At 50.9% G+C, this 14,820-nt stretch overlaps 1 protein-coding gene across 3 annotated transcripts in view; it reads left to right on the top strand.

Annotated features, from left to right (window-relative positions):
- The first annotated feature begins 8,760 nt into the window (after positions 1-8,760).
- Positions 8,761-14,820, top strand: part of PRRX1 (paired related homeobox 1) — an 88,221-nt gene continuing 82,161 nt past the window's right edge. The window contains exons 1-2 of one of the 3 annotated variants that reach the window (XM_038411966.2): positions 8,761-9,069; positions 9,743-11,107. In XM_038411966.2, coding sequence (XP_038267894.1) covers positions 10,867-11,107 — 241 coding nt within the window. In that variant the 5' untranslated portion in view covers positions 8,761-9,069; positions 9,743-10,866. The other 2 variants (XM_038411967.2, XM_043490910.1) reach the window with 2 other exon arrangements.

Genomic DNA, 14,820 nt, shown 5'->3' with positions numbered 1-14,820 from the left:
TGTAGGGCTGGGGCGTGAGAGGGAGTGCGGTGTACAGGAAGGGGCTCAGGGCAAGGGGTTGGGGTGCAGGAGAGGGTGCGGAGTGCAGGAGGGGGCTCAGGGCAGGGGGGTTGGGTGCAGGAGGGGTTTGGGGTGTGCTGCTTACCTTGAGTGGCTCTGGGGTGGCAGCAGTGCGCCATGGGACTAAGGCAGGCTCCCCATTCCTGGCCAATGGGAGCTGCGGGGGGCAGTGCCTGCAGACGAGGCAGTGCACGGAGCTCTCTGCCCCCCCCCTCGGGGCCCCAGGGACATGGTGCCAGCCGGTTCCAGGAGAAGCATGGGGCCAGAGCAGGCAGGGAACCTGCCATAGCCCCGCAGTGCCACAGGGGTGGCAATCCTGTGGGCCAGATCCAAAGCCCTGACGGGCCGGATCTTGCCCGCGGGCTGTAGTTTGCCCATCCCTGACCTAGGGTCTCAGGTAGTTGTGGTCTTTTAAAATTAATCCTTTTCATCATTTGTAGTTTTGGCTAACAACAGATAATTTAACATTCTGCTAGAACACAAAACTTGAACACTGAGTCATCTCTATTCCTTTGTAAGTGTCCCACTCTCACATCCATACAGGAGGGTTGACCACTTCAGCAATCTAGTGTCACTGCACGCTTTTAATTTTCTGGGACAACCCAGAAGTCTTTTAAAGTTGTCAAATACACTTTTTTATAAGTTGTATCCTTCACTTAATTTCTTCATTGCATCTTCTGTCTGATGTTATTAGACTCCCTAAGTAGGGGAATCTATTCATTTGTTCCAGCACTTGAACCTCCAGGTATAGATGTGGCCTACCTTGTGCATTGCTCTGTTTACTTATTACCCTACTTTTTGTCTGTGTAACATTGATCATTATTCCATATTTCTTGCTGCCATTGTTCACAGCAGTAAGTGTGTTATGAAGTTCTTTCCTAGTTGAAGTGCTGCTAACCAGATTGTCGTCATATCTGACTCCAGACAGGACAATGATTATTTCTGAATTTGTGTAACTTTTTGTATTCCTCACTTCTATCTTTGCATTCTTGTCTTGTATTTATTAGGGTTACACTTTTGTTAGTCATCCAGGATTGCTTAACATCACATGCTTTCTCTCCCAGTACCAACGTAGTGGCAATACGACTCCTGTCTTAAACTTTTTCCAGTTTTCTTCTACAGCGTCTTCACTGTATTCATATGAGACATCTGGGTGTGGTTGACTTTTGAAGCATGTTCCATGCATGAGTCTAGCCGAATCAATCTGTAGTCTTTTGTGTCATTTAGATAGCTTTTGAAGCATTAGTCTCAGATTCACAGCAAGCAGATTGAGCTCACAAGTGCAGTCTGCAAGTGGAAATGTTCTAGTATGTAAAACTGCACTGTGAAATCTTTTTTTGATATTAAAATACAATCTAAGAGGACAAGTGTCTCAAAAGACATCAGTCTCACGCCTGTTAGTCCAGCACCCTTCACCAACATTAAATCTGTTTATAAATAGAGTTCACCTGGAAAAGGAAAGGGAAAAAATGTTTCCCTCCCTGTTCAAATACAGGAATAATTACAGTAAAACAGGACTGCTGTGCCATTATTATACAATATTTATGGCAATCAGCTCAAGGGAGGGATGATAGTCTATGATCTGGCCTGGGACTCAAGATCTGGTGTTTATTTTCTGGCTCTGCCAAAGACTCCCAAGGCCCTGATCCAGCAAAGCATGTAATCATGTGCTTACCTTTAAGCACTTGAGTAGTTCCATTGATATAAGGGCTTTACTAGAAAAGGGCTGATTGACAACAGGCTTGACTGCATCTTTTAACATGTGGTGAGTCCCATTGACGTTGGCAGAATTACACAAGGGCTCCAGGATCACACCCAAGAACAACAACAAAAAGAGGGGACCCAAACACAGAGAGCCACAAAACCCAGGAGCCTTCCTGGGGTTGCATGGTCGTAAGCTTCTGCCCAGACTCTGGTGCACTGAATTCAAACTGTATGATTGTGATTTGATTCAGTGTCTTTCTCGTAATTTTTTTTTTTGCATGTCAGTCTCCAAAGCTCTCTGTATTTGCTTTCCTGCCTGCCTGACCCACAAAGTCATTTAGCTACAGTCTGCAGTTACTGAAAAATCTTTTCCAACCAAGTGTAGCCACAATCTCCTAGAAGCACATATTTAAACAATAAGAAGAGTGAGCAGTGCATTTCTGAGTGATTATAATACACCCCAGGTAGTGTCATAAAACAGGAGGGCTCATTTTTACTACTTGACAAATGCACTGCCTGAAGCGTATCTTATTGCTGGTTTGAAATGGAATTTATATCTATAAAAATACAGGAATTAGACCAGTCACTGGGCATTATAGACATGGCTATGACATCACCAATGGCCAATCAGAAGGCTCCAATTCTGTGTTCCAAAATCAAGGCAGAGTATATTGTTATCCTTCCGACCTCATCTTCTGCAATAATATATCATTTTGTTCCTTTTCATTAAGATCACACTGTCAAATAATGCGCTATAAAAGACTGTAATTTATAAAGTGAAATCTAGGCCTTATGTTTTAAGCAGGGTAGGCCATGAAGGTGACTCTAAATATATCATTTCTTTGCACTAGTTATTGATGGACTCAGATTCACCCTGGGGGAGGAGGAAAGGGGAGTCAGGAGCGAATTGCAGTAGACAGTGGCAGTGTTCGCTCTAATTTTTCCCAACCATGTGTGGAATTAATTTTCTTATGTGCACCCATATAGAGGTGATGTGTGACACCTCACCTTAATATCGGTGCACATTTAAAAAAATGCATGTGGTGGATGGGGCCAAGGGGTTTGGAGTGTGGGAGGAGGATCAGGGCTGGGGCAGAGGGTTGGGGTGCAGGGGGTGAGGGCTCCAGCTAGGGTGCAGGCTCTGGGATGGGGCTAGGGATAAGGGGCTCTGGGGTGGGGCAGAGGGCTGGGGAGCAGTGGGTGAGGGCTCCGTCTGGGGGTGCAGGCTCTGGGGTGGGACCGGGGATGAAGGGTTTGGGGTGTGGGAGGGGGCTACGGAGGCGAGAGAGGACTCCCCCCAGCTCTCGCTCCCTGCGGCAGCAGCTCCAGGGCTGAGACTGCAGGATAGGCACCTCTTCCCAGCCCCAGCATGGCCAGGCCAGGGTGGGTTTTGGGTTGGGGGAGGGGTGCCCTGGCCGCACCTGCCTCCAGACTTGGCCTCTCCTGCCGTGCCTGGCTCCAGGCCGGGCTGCTCCGGCCATGCCAGGGTCTGGGCTGGGCTGGCCCAGCCGTGGCAGGTGGGGGGCTGGGCTACGTTGGGTCTGGGGGACAGGCAGCAGATCCCCAGGCAGATTCTCTGAGCACCTGCACGGTGCTAAATAGGCTGCTGTGTGGCTGTGCAGCTTAGAGGGAACTTAGGTCAGTGGTACTAGTAAAAATATGAGCCAGGACGCTATTCATTGGCGACAACTGAGAGAGGACAGGCAAAATTGATGCCTAACGATGCACTCAAAGCCTGGTAAAGATCAGATCAGTCCCAATCCTGCAGCTGTTAGTCACAAAAGTAATGGCTGCAGATTAGCCCTACAGTATCTGACTCCAGACAGAACAATAATTATCTGGGGGAGCCCCCATCTCTGCTGTGTGACACCAGGGTGGGTGGAATCTTGTGCTGCTTGTATCAAAGCCACTGGGAGTCAAGAGTGGGCAAGGATTGCAGGACATCTTTTAAGATGTAGGCCCAAATGTGTGAGTGGATGTACTAATCCAGGTGCTTAGTCTTTGCTGAAGGATTCTTTTATGTTCGGGAGCAGTACAGGTCTTGGGAAAATAGGGAGATGGGTAGCGCCAAGGAAGAGGTCGGACTGTGCTTTGCAAGGCCAGCAGGTGCTGAGCTAGTGGTGCATGAAGGCATAGCCAAAGGACCAGAGAAGCGTTCTGGGAAATATGAGCAGAGGAGAAGTGGAACTCCAGAGAGGAATGAATGGAAAGCCAGGACTGGAGGAAGGGTTTTAGACAGTGGGAGAGCCGGATTTTGCAACCCAGGAGTGGTGGTGAGCTGGACAGTGATCCCCTCCCCACCACTCAACCAACAGAGGCAGCTCCTGTCCTGTGGGGCTGGGCTTGGCTCCCTACTCCAGGCATTGTGACCTGCCAAACAGGGTCACGGAGCTACTCAGGTTTGGCCCAGCTGCCTCTCCATCCTGACCAGATTTGAGTATTGTTGCGATATGGCCCATGGGGTCTCCGCCATGACCCTTTGTACCATGTGGCAATGTCCAGGCACAGCCCCATGAGACAGGAACTGCCTCTGTTGGTGGAGTGGTGGGGAGGGGTACTTGCAGGGCAGGGGGGCCCGGCCCCTGTGAAAATTGGTGACTTACATCTCCTTTGGTCAATCACATTTGAAAAGCCCCTCTTGCCCCCGCCCCCCAGCCAAAGCCCTGCCCCTGTCTTTAGAGATGGCAGCTGAACACAAGGAGGGGAATCACATGTTCAGCTTGAAGCAAACTAGTGATAAGTCAGTAAGTGCTGAAATCACAGGTTCATGACCCGGTAAGTGTTGAAACAACATGTTATTTCAGCATTTGTGGCGTCATTGTTCAATTACACCATAGAAACCCTGTTATGTTATCCAACCTGCCGGGTAGCACAAGGGGCAGGATAGTCTTGCTGTTAAAGCTTAGGAGGCAAGAAATCTGGGTTCTATTCCCACCTCTGCTATTTGCTCATTTGTTTAGTGAAGACAAGTCAGATCACTGCCCCTTGACTCAGTTTCCCCCACCTATATGGCTCACAGGGGACTTGTGTCAATTAATATTTGTAAAATGTGCTGATATCATTGTGCCTGGCTAGCATCTTTATTCTGATGTATTATGGGGAGTCTTGGCAAAATGCAGTTTTAATGTTCAATAATTATGAGATAACATTGATGTTTATTTTAAGCATGTTTTTCAATTTGTATCTATTCAAATGTCCACACTTATGTGGAATTATGGATTTTAAGCATGTTTTATTTTTCTCTATTTAAATGTTCACAGTTGCAGGAAATTAGGGGGAGGGGTCAGTGGAAGAATCAATTATTTAATAACAGTGGCTGTTGAGATTCAAAATGTTAAAGATTTATTACTACAATCAAAGATATTCCCTCCCCCACCTTGTTTTTTCTAATATCCTGGGACCAATATAGTTACAACCACACCGCAAACGGAACAGACAAGTTAAGCTAGTCTAGGGTTTGCTTTAGCCTTGACTCAAAGCAGCAGAAATGGCTAATGTTTAGGGAGAGGAAGGAAATCAGGTTCGTTTTTGGAGAGGTCCCGATTACATTTGTAATTAGGTCTTTGGGCTGAGACTACAAAATTATCCCCTCAATTACAGCAGCCAAGTAGAGAAATAAGGAGAGAGATGAAATTTGCTTGTCTGGTCCCACTACAGTTTGCGGCTTTTGGCAAGCTTTGAAGCATCCCCGGCCTGGGGATGTAGAAGAAATGTAGGCAGGATGGCGAATGGAATAGACCTAGATTATAGGTAGCAAAATAATTGGCTTCCACTTTGTGATGCATGCACAGAGAAACAAGCCAAAGCCAAAACAACTGAGCTGCCAAGGCTTTGTGAGTTACTTTCATGAACGGGACCCGAAGACAGGTGAAACGAATGGGAAGCCTAAATCGCTCCTTTGCACGCTTATGAGTTAGGAAGGGTGCTGGTTTCCATTTATTTACTCCAATTTTGTACACTTCTTTTGGGACGTTTTGTGAGGGAACATTCCTTTCACATCTCCAAAGTTGTTTGGTGGAATTTAATGTTTTTATTTATAAAGGCTTCATTTTTGTTTCTCTTGCTCAGAGGGATTTGAAAAACTTCGTCAGTTACACGCGAAGGAAAATCAGGCATAAAGGTTACAGTGAAAGAAAAAAATGTGGTGGGCACTGTCGCAACGCAAATATTAAATTCATATGAATTAATAAACTGTGTTCATCCCATTGAATAGGGTTTTGGTGTAGAAAGCAAGATAAAGTTCTCAATCGCTTATTGCACTATGGACAGAAAATCCCGAATAAAAACCAACCTTGACATTGATTGTCTATACATTTAATTATTGCATGTACCTGTGCCATGGTAATATGTCGCGTGGCTACATCTACTTGCATTGTCAGCTGCTCTGCTGAAAACATGTAAAATACAGAACATGCAATAAATGTCACCCTAATGAGGTAAAAGGTTTGCGTGTTATCATAATATACAAACGTGCACTAAAATTAAAGGTATACCTCATTGTATATTATGGTAACAACATGCAACCATTTTAACTCGCTAAGCTACATCAAGTTTACTGTATATAAGATGTCCTAGTAATACGCAAACAGTTAACATAGCAACATCTACATGTATGCATGCTGCATGTTACTCTGATAACCAACCTCCCATCTACGACTCCATGGGGCGATGCAATCTGTTGTACTTGTTCTTACCGTGATAAACATACATTTGACATAGCACCGTGCACATTTATTTTGCAGGCTGGGGCTCATGGTAGCAACGTGCAAACATTTTACGCCGCGCCCGGCAGAGGCAGCCTGGGGAAACCTTTGCACGTTCTCCCCACCGACAGCCCGCGCGCCCCGTCTCTGGCTGGCCCGCCGCGGTTCCCCCGCAGGGCTCGGGCCGAAGCGGCTGGTGTGTAAGGCTGTGTGCAGTGCCCACGGCGCTGCAGGAACCCAGCTCCTGCCTACTGGGGGGCGCTGTTCGGATTCCCCAGCTGCGCTTGGGCTGGAAGTGGTCCCGAGCGGAAGGGAGCGATAGCCCCTTTGGAGTCGAGATCGCAGTAGCCCCCCATCGCTAGCCACCCCTAGAGCGCAGCAGGCACCAGGCCTCTCCCTCGGACCCAGCGGTTCGGTGCTTTCAACCAGCAGCGGCCCACGCTCCGGGAGCAGCGATCATAGGCGGGATCCTCCCTGCCACCTGTCCCGATTTCACGCCCGGCTGGAAAGAGAAGTTTCAGCTCCCGTTCACACCGGTTAACTCCGGCAGCGCGCACAGCTAAAGCGGATCGTCCCTCCTTCGCACAGACGCCCACTCTCCATCCCTCTTGGGCGGCTGGGGTGAATTGCCACTGTGAAAGTCAAGGGGCCTGTGCCCAGTGCTCCTCAGCTGAGGCTTTGGCCGCTAATATCTGGAGGACTTGCTTTGGGGCACCTGAAATGAGCTAATTTCTTGTCTCTTCCCGTTGGCCCGTGTGCTATTTCATCCCCCCTTCGCCCCTCTCCTAGATTAGGTGTGTACCTGCTGGAGATACATCGCCTAGATTTCTCTCTTTCATTTACCACCCTCTCTAATCACAAACTGGGGAAACCTGGGCTGATTTGGGTGTCTCTAGCCCTGCTCGCTTTAAAGGGCAGGCCGGGGAAAGCGGGCTCTCCCCCGACTGGCTGCTTGGGGCAAAGAACTGGGTTAAATAAACCCAACTCGCCTAGGCAGCTGTTGGAGGGATTAACGGAGATTTCGGAAGATCGTTTTGTTCCTCTCCCGGGTGGGGGGGATTTAATTCCGCGGCGGGCCCCATCTCAGCTCGTGTCATGCTGGCTGCGGGGAGCGGGTCTCCTGGCTCGGACCCTCGGAGGCTTTACGGTCCGCAGCCCATTCCCCGCGGGGAGCTAGGTCCGGTCAATACACAGAGGAGCGAGCCATGGGGCAGGGCGCGGGGACTGGACACGCCCTCACTCCGATCCCACCGCAAACCAGCCCTCCGCCCCCACCCTTCCCATTGGGGGCTGGCCCTGCAGGTCTGGCCCTGGATCGCAGACTGGAGCCCACGGGTCGGCGTCCCGGCCCTGTGCAGCTGCTCTGGTCACGGGTCGGCTGCCAGCCCCCAGGCAGGAGTGAGCTCCACCCTGGCACGGGGTGGAAGCGACAAGAATTCATCCCGCAGGGAGCCGGCGCGGGGAATCTGCAGTGTCCTCTCCTCCAGCTCCGTGCTTTAAGGGTCTCATTTCTCACAGCACCCACCTTAGCTCTCCGGCCTCAACCCCTGCGTCTGGTGCACCAGGCTCGGCTGCTTGGACCTAGGGCAGCCGGGCCACTGCCCCCCACCCGCAGCTGTCCCCGGCCCGCATGTCCCCCAGCATTCGCCCACGCGCGGCCTCTCTGCTGCCCCACGTGGCCAGCCGGGGCACAGCAACGCACCTCCCCTCTGCACCTCGCGTGCAAACCCGCACCACCAGGCGGTCCGGCCACTCCCTAGCACCCGGGCGCGCCAGTTGCCGGGCCAGGCATGGAAAAGCGGAGCCAATTCCAAGCGAAAGCAGCAGCAGCAGCACACCGATGAAAAGGCAGCATCGGGGAGCTGGCTGCGGGGTGCCCAGCTAGCTGGCTGACTCGAGTCAGAGAAACACAAAGCTGCAGCTAGACACAGGCAGGCAGCCACGCGCAGGGTCCCACGTTCGTCCAAAAACACCCACTCACAATCTAGGCACATAGGCACACCCACGCAGAAAGGCAGACACTCGTGTTCAACACCCAGACACGCTTTGCCACGTGCTTCCGGACACACACACAAGCACACCCCCAGAAAAATCACTCCCTTCAAACACCCCCTCCCCCGAAGGGCACACTGATTCCCAAACACGCATTTAATCACGCACACACAGGTCCGCGGGTTCTCTAGCTAGGGCAGATTTGTCCATGCAAAGAGGAAACAGGGTGCTGGCACAGCTCTGGGCGCTCCAGGCTGAGAAGGGGAAACTTTGGGAGGAGGGGGGGGGGAGAGACCTAATGATAAAGTCTCCTCTATCCCGGCTCCTTAATTAAATGCATGGAAAGAGCCGAGGAAAGCACATCTGGTTTCAATCTGCAGCCCTTTGATGGCATCAAATGTTCTTTTCTCAGATCAGGGGGCTGGAAATTCTGGGCTGGGCTATGGCAGCTTGGAGCCCAGGCTCCGGCCATTTAAACACATGGGTCTTTCTCTCTCCTGAGGAGTTCCCTCACTCAAAACTCATGCAACCCTGTTGGTTCTCCTCCCTGACCCCTCTTCAATCGAACAGATTTTTTTGAGAGCGAGCGAGCTGCAATCTCTACAAATAAGTACGTCATATTTTACCCGCTGTCCATGCAGTAATTCATCCCTTATGAGGTTATTCAAGCTGTTGCAGCATTACACCTGGGGGCATATCGGACGCCCCTCTCTCTTGGTTCGACTGTTCAAGTCGAGGACAGAAGTTTGTGAGTAAATCGTTCTGCAAAACAGGGCTCACGAAAACCTCTGAACTGGCTGAGCTTAATTGAACGAATCAGAGGTTTTCCCACTCCACACGGCTCTCCCAGGCTATGGGCCCATTTCTTTATTCGGTCACAAGCCCTATTGATTGCAAAGGGAGTTTCACCTGGATAGGAATTAAGGCTCTGGGTTCACGTTAAATGCCTTCGCCTACTGTCTCTGCGGCTTTAATGATTTCTGATCTGTCCAGAGCTGAGTGTAGATCGTTCAGAATGACTGAATGGGTTTTAATTATTTAAATAACCTCTTCCACCCCCCTATTTCCATGGATTCTAACAGCAAGGAGACCTGTTCTCCCCACTTGGTGCAGAATGAAGGCTCCTGAAATATACATCGCACATCTCAAACAGATCGCCCTAGCCATTAATTTTCATTAATTGTTGCTTGCTGATGCTTATATTTAATAATATACTGTCTGGTTCAAATATCTGTGTATTAAATCCACCCCCTTGTTTGGGTTCCTCTCTTCTTTCTTAACAGCCTGAAGCCAAACGGTTGGAACAGCAGGAAACGTTAAAAAAAAAATAGGAGAAAACTTGATTGGAATGGACATGGACTGTTTCCAAAAGTTTCCCCTGCAGCTGTTATCAAAACATGCAAATAAGAGTCTCCAACAAGATCTAAAACAAATCAGGAGGAGTTAATGCTGAAGCAAAATAATCAGCCTGTTTGAAGTGACTGTGGCTTTCAGTTTGACTTTTCTGCCAGAGATCCTATTGCAAGGAGGCAGAGAGAGAATTCGATCTTTATTTAAGACACGCAAAGGGTCTTCCCCGCTCGCTCGCTCCATCAGATGTTGGCGGGGGGGGGGGGGGAGGGGAGTTTTTAATCAGTGTGGTTTTGGTGGTGGGGGGAGAGTTTACGCTGGAGAAGAGGGGTCTGTAAAACGTCAGAAACAGCACAAAGACTTTGCCACGTAATTACAGGCCCCTATTAAGTCTCGAGCTGCCCTCCCTTGGGTCTCCAATTTTCATGTATTCCCTGCAAAGTCTCCCCTGTGTGCCAGACTGGCCCTTTTGAAGTGCCAGAGAGCGGCTTGATCCAACCGAGAGGGGAGGAGGGGAGAGCAACTGAGAGCGAGACCGGGGACCGGGGGGGGGGGGCTCCCTCGGACTCCTGAAAACCCTCGTCTTCCCTTCGGTGAGAATTAATACTCGCGAGTACATCTGCAAGACATCAGCATCCGTGACCTGAAACCTCAGTCACTCCTGAGACTCACCAGGAGCGCAAAGGGGGCAGCGCGCTCTCTTGGAGATGGTTTAAAGCCGGGACAAGCCTCTTGCTGCTAGTGCCTGCCTGGGAATAAGCCGCGTCTCCTGAAAGACACGTTTCGATTCCTCTCCCCCCCTCCCCCATCCCCTCCCTCCTTCTCTCTCTCTCTCTCTCTCTCTCTCTCTCTCGCTTTCTGTGTCACTTTCGCGTGAGAACTGGGCAGAGGGAGGCCGGATTCGCCCCTTGGAACCTGCTGAAGGAAGCCCAGGGAGCGCCCCTGCTGCGGGGACAGCGTCTGAGATTTTGGGGAGGGTCCCTTGTATATCCCCCCCCCCCCACCCTCTCTCCCTCCTCTTTTGCCTGCACTTTCCCTTTAAGACTTGGAGGAAACCATGACTTCCAGCTATGCCCACATCATGGAGAGACAGGCCGTCCTAGCCACCCGCTTGGAGAACCCCAGCAACCTGGACAACTTACAGGCCAAAAAGAACTTCTCCGTCAGTCACCTGTTGGATCTGGAGGAAGCCGGAGACATGGTGGCGGCTCAGGCGGACGAGAGCGTAGGGGAAGCCGGCAGAAGCTTGCTGGAATCCCCGGGGCTAACCAGCGGCAGCGACACCCCGCAGCAGGACAGTAAGTGAGACCTGGGCTCCCCCGCGCGCAACGCAGGGGCGCAGATAAAGCAGGCGGTAGCGCGCAGGGGACAGCCTGTGATCAAACTAATTTTTTTTGGGGGGGGGCGGGGGGAGCTGCCATAATTACACTATCCCACAGCTCGAGCTGTGTCCTTTAGCAGGGGGAGCGTTATTCTGGGGGAAGACTGGGCTTGAAAGGGACTGTCCTTGTCCTGGAAAGAGAGAGTCGGATTGGGGGTTCGGTCTGAGCTCTGCGCGGCTGAAGGGCTTGGAGATGGCTGGCTGGCTGGAAGTGAGCAATGGCAGTTATTGCTGGATCAGGCAGAGGGGCCAGTATCTGGCGGGGAACGGCTACATGGTCCCAGGGAAGTCAGGCGCTGGTGTCAGTGCCACAAGCGGGACATCGGGCGGCTGGGCTGGGGAGGGACCGTGTGCGTCTGGCAGGAGAGGTTGGGGAGACGTGTTCACCAGGAAAGCACGGTTGTTAATCGCACAGGGGTTGGCTGCAGCAGGGGTGCGGGTGTGGGTTAGGTACCCAGGGAGCAGGGCAAACACACCGCGCTGTGTAGGGGGGCTGGCGGAGCAGTGAAATCAGCATCTAAAGCCGCATCCAGGGGTTCTAACACCTTTCCACGCTTGGCAATGACTGCCCTTGAAAAGGGATCAGTAATCAGAACTCGGATTCAATCCGAATCGGTCTTTAATTAAGAAGACTTGTAAATTGAACTATAAAATAAAAATACTTATTGGAACCTGAAGGATCTCTGGGATTTGGCCAGGAGGGGGGTTGGGAAAAGGGCCTTGGAGCCACTGGTCGCAGATACCTTCCCCCCATCTACCTCAACACAAGCGCCACAACTATATACAAGTACATCGCTAAAATATCACACCAAAAACAAAGAACGTCCTTCCCTGTCTTTTCTCTCACTCACTAAAAAGAGAGCTATATTTTAGGGTCCCAGTGTGTATTTAAATTTGAGTGGAAATGTAAAGGAACAAACCAGCAGACTTTGCCCTGGTAGGATGCTTAGTTTTACTATAATTTCTTCTTCTTCATGTCCCTTTACTCGAGAGAAGGAGATTGGCTTTTCGTTCCACCCTCAAGTAGTAAAACCTGACTGTCCTAGTACATTCTGAAAAATAAATCCTTCTTCCTTTACGTAGTAACTAGCTGGAAAAGCAGATGCCCCATTCAAGTGGGAGACACCGATTTCTTCTCCCATACTGGCCAATCTTAATGTATGAGCTCTTCATTTTATTTCCTGCTGATTTAAAAACCTTTGACCCAGGTCATCTGCAGCCAGAACGCGCTGTGGATGGCGCGAAAAGAAAGAACTGGAGCTAGGGGATGTCTCTGGCACTCTAGATACAGGACAAAGTATCTTATTTTTAAGCACGAGTAAACCCGTCCAAAGAGGGTTTGAAGCCCGAAGAGTAGGGGCAGCCAGAGGGTGGGGATGGATTTCCTAGTCCTCTGCGCTCACCTAAAAGCCGGAACCCTGCTAGACTCCAGTGGGAGCAGGATCGGATCGCGAGTAGCTGCTACTTGCTGGCTCTTTCCGGGGCGCTTTGCCATTGGGAACAGGATCGGGATTTCAATCCAGTCTCTACGGGAGTGGAGGGGGGTTGCTGCCGGAGCGAAGCCGGCTAGGCCAGAAACGCTCACTCCAGCCTGGTTTTACCGGCACTGCCTGATTGAATGGACAGGGGTTTAATACTGAGACATGGGCGGTTCCAGTCCTGACAGGCCAACTCGGATGTGGGGGCAGGCCGGAGCTGGGGAGCCGGTTTAATCGGGACGCCCGGAACCGCCTCCTTTATTTGCCCGGCAGAGCAGCCCCACTGGCCCCGGGTGGAACCGAGCATGGATTTAACCCGGGGATTTTGAGTTAAGGGCTGATGGACTAAATCTTGGGGCCTCCCAGCCACAGGGTCCTGACGCTGCCTCAATGTCCATCTCTGTTATTTTCAAAGGGAATGGCTCAGACGCAGGTAGGGCCGTTATTTACTGTAAGGCCGCCCCAGGAGCCCTAGTGGCGCCCCAGCACCCCGTTGTGCTAGGCGCTGTACAGCGGCAGAGCTGGGGCAGGCCAACAAACGATCAGTGCGGCGAGTGTCTGGCTTGAGGGGATGGGCCAGGCGATTTCGCTGATTGTAACGGAGCCACTGTGGCTGCTGGGGAAGGGGACACAGGAATACTCCCACACCTTTCTGATAGGATCAAACAGATCACCTTTCCCGCTGAAAGAGGCCCCAGCAACACCCACCGCGCGGAGAGATGCATTGAAGCCAGCCACACGATTAAAGCTAACCTCAAAAGCAGTGCGCCCTGTACCCGGCTGGCTCCGCTATTCACGGGTGCATCCCCCAGCCCCCATCCATCTCTGCACGAGGCTCCCCCTTCTGCCCACCAGCCTGGGCGCTACAGGCTTGAGGAGCTTTGCTCCTGTGTGAGCCCGCCCCTCAGAGAAACCACATTCGCTCTGGGACGTGTTTGCAAGTGAATGGAAAAAAATATGCAACTTTTACAAACATTACATTTGACTGATGTGCAAAACTGGAAACAAGGAGAATACAGAAGACTCCCATTCGGGCACAGGGTTGCAAAAGCCAACTGCTTTTTCACCAGGCGTACATACTGATCTAGCCATCCATCCAGACTTAAGTTGTGGTTGTTTCTCTTCAGTAGACAGGATCTTTCAGAAGTTCTGCGAAGCACAACGGAAATGGATAGACTGAGCTCCTCTTTTAGCCAGGCTGCGGGGAGGGATCAGGTTAATATTTGCTGACTTGACTGTGGGCGATTCTAGCGGTGGTGCTTTGGTGGTAAACTACACGCACCAACGCAGGGAAGGAGGCTAGGTACTGACTATATACTGGCTAGGTACTGACCATATACGCCTGAGGGCAGCTTTCCTTATGCCCACCTCAGATAGATTTAAAATATCCTTTTAGAGTCAGCTGCCTGGTGAGGGCTTTAGGCCTTGTCCCTCTATGCCAAACTCGCCCCTAAGTCCGAGAATACATTGCCAGATGGCAGAGAGCGAGTGACATACACGAGAAAGCTGAGCCATGTATAGCTACGTGTCGTTAAACTTGTCCTGTCCCCCCCCGGTCGAGCCCTCCACGTGCATAACTTTCCCGTCTGGATCTTCCAGCGCATTTATAAAAAAACGTTGGTATCGGTATTAAAAGGGTTGCGTTAGTTGCCAGTGAGGCGGTGCTTTAAACAGTTGGTGAGTTAATTTTTCCCTGTGTCGCTTTTACTCTAATTGGGAGGGGGTTATTTAAATTCATTTAGTTAGTTATTTATTTCGGTTGCGTGAGTTGAAATCGTAAAGCTTATGGTACTGATCATATGTGACCTAGGAGCTCACAATTTATCAGCTTCCTAATTGGCACTTGCACGTGCCTGGCTTTTCCAGGTGATCGGAGTAACTCCTCCGACAGCTCAGTCCGGCAGCCCTTCTCCACGTGTGTAATCTTTGCTCGGCCGAGTTAGCACTGAGCACAGGGGCTGCTACAGGATCTCTCCCTGGGTAGCCTTTCACTTGCTTCTTGGCGCTTCCCTGGGCTCTGCGATGCGCAGCGGCGGTTAGAAATGGTATCCTCTTCTGAGGAGGAGACTAGTTTGCCTTGGTTATCTGATCTCAGGGACCCGATGAAGAGTGTGCAGGGAACCTTTCCTTCCCTGAATGCTCTGGAGGTGGT

Source organism: Dermochelys coriacea, chromosome 8 (assembly GCF_009764565.3).
Source record: "Dermochelys coriacea isolate rDerCor1 chromosome 8, rDerCor1.pri.v4, whole genome shotgun sequence".
Lineage (NCBI taxonomy): Eukaryota > Metazoa > Chordata > Testudines > Dermochelyidae > Dermochelys > Dermochelys coriacea.
Note: the sequence above shows the minus strand (reverse complement) of the source record. Positions and strands in the feature narration are given on the sequence as shown.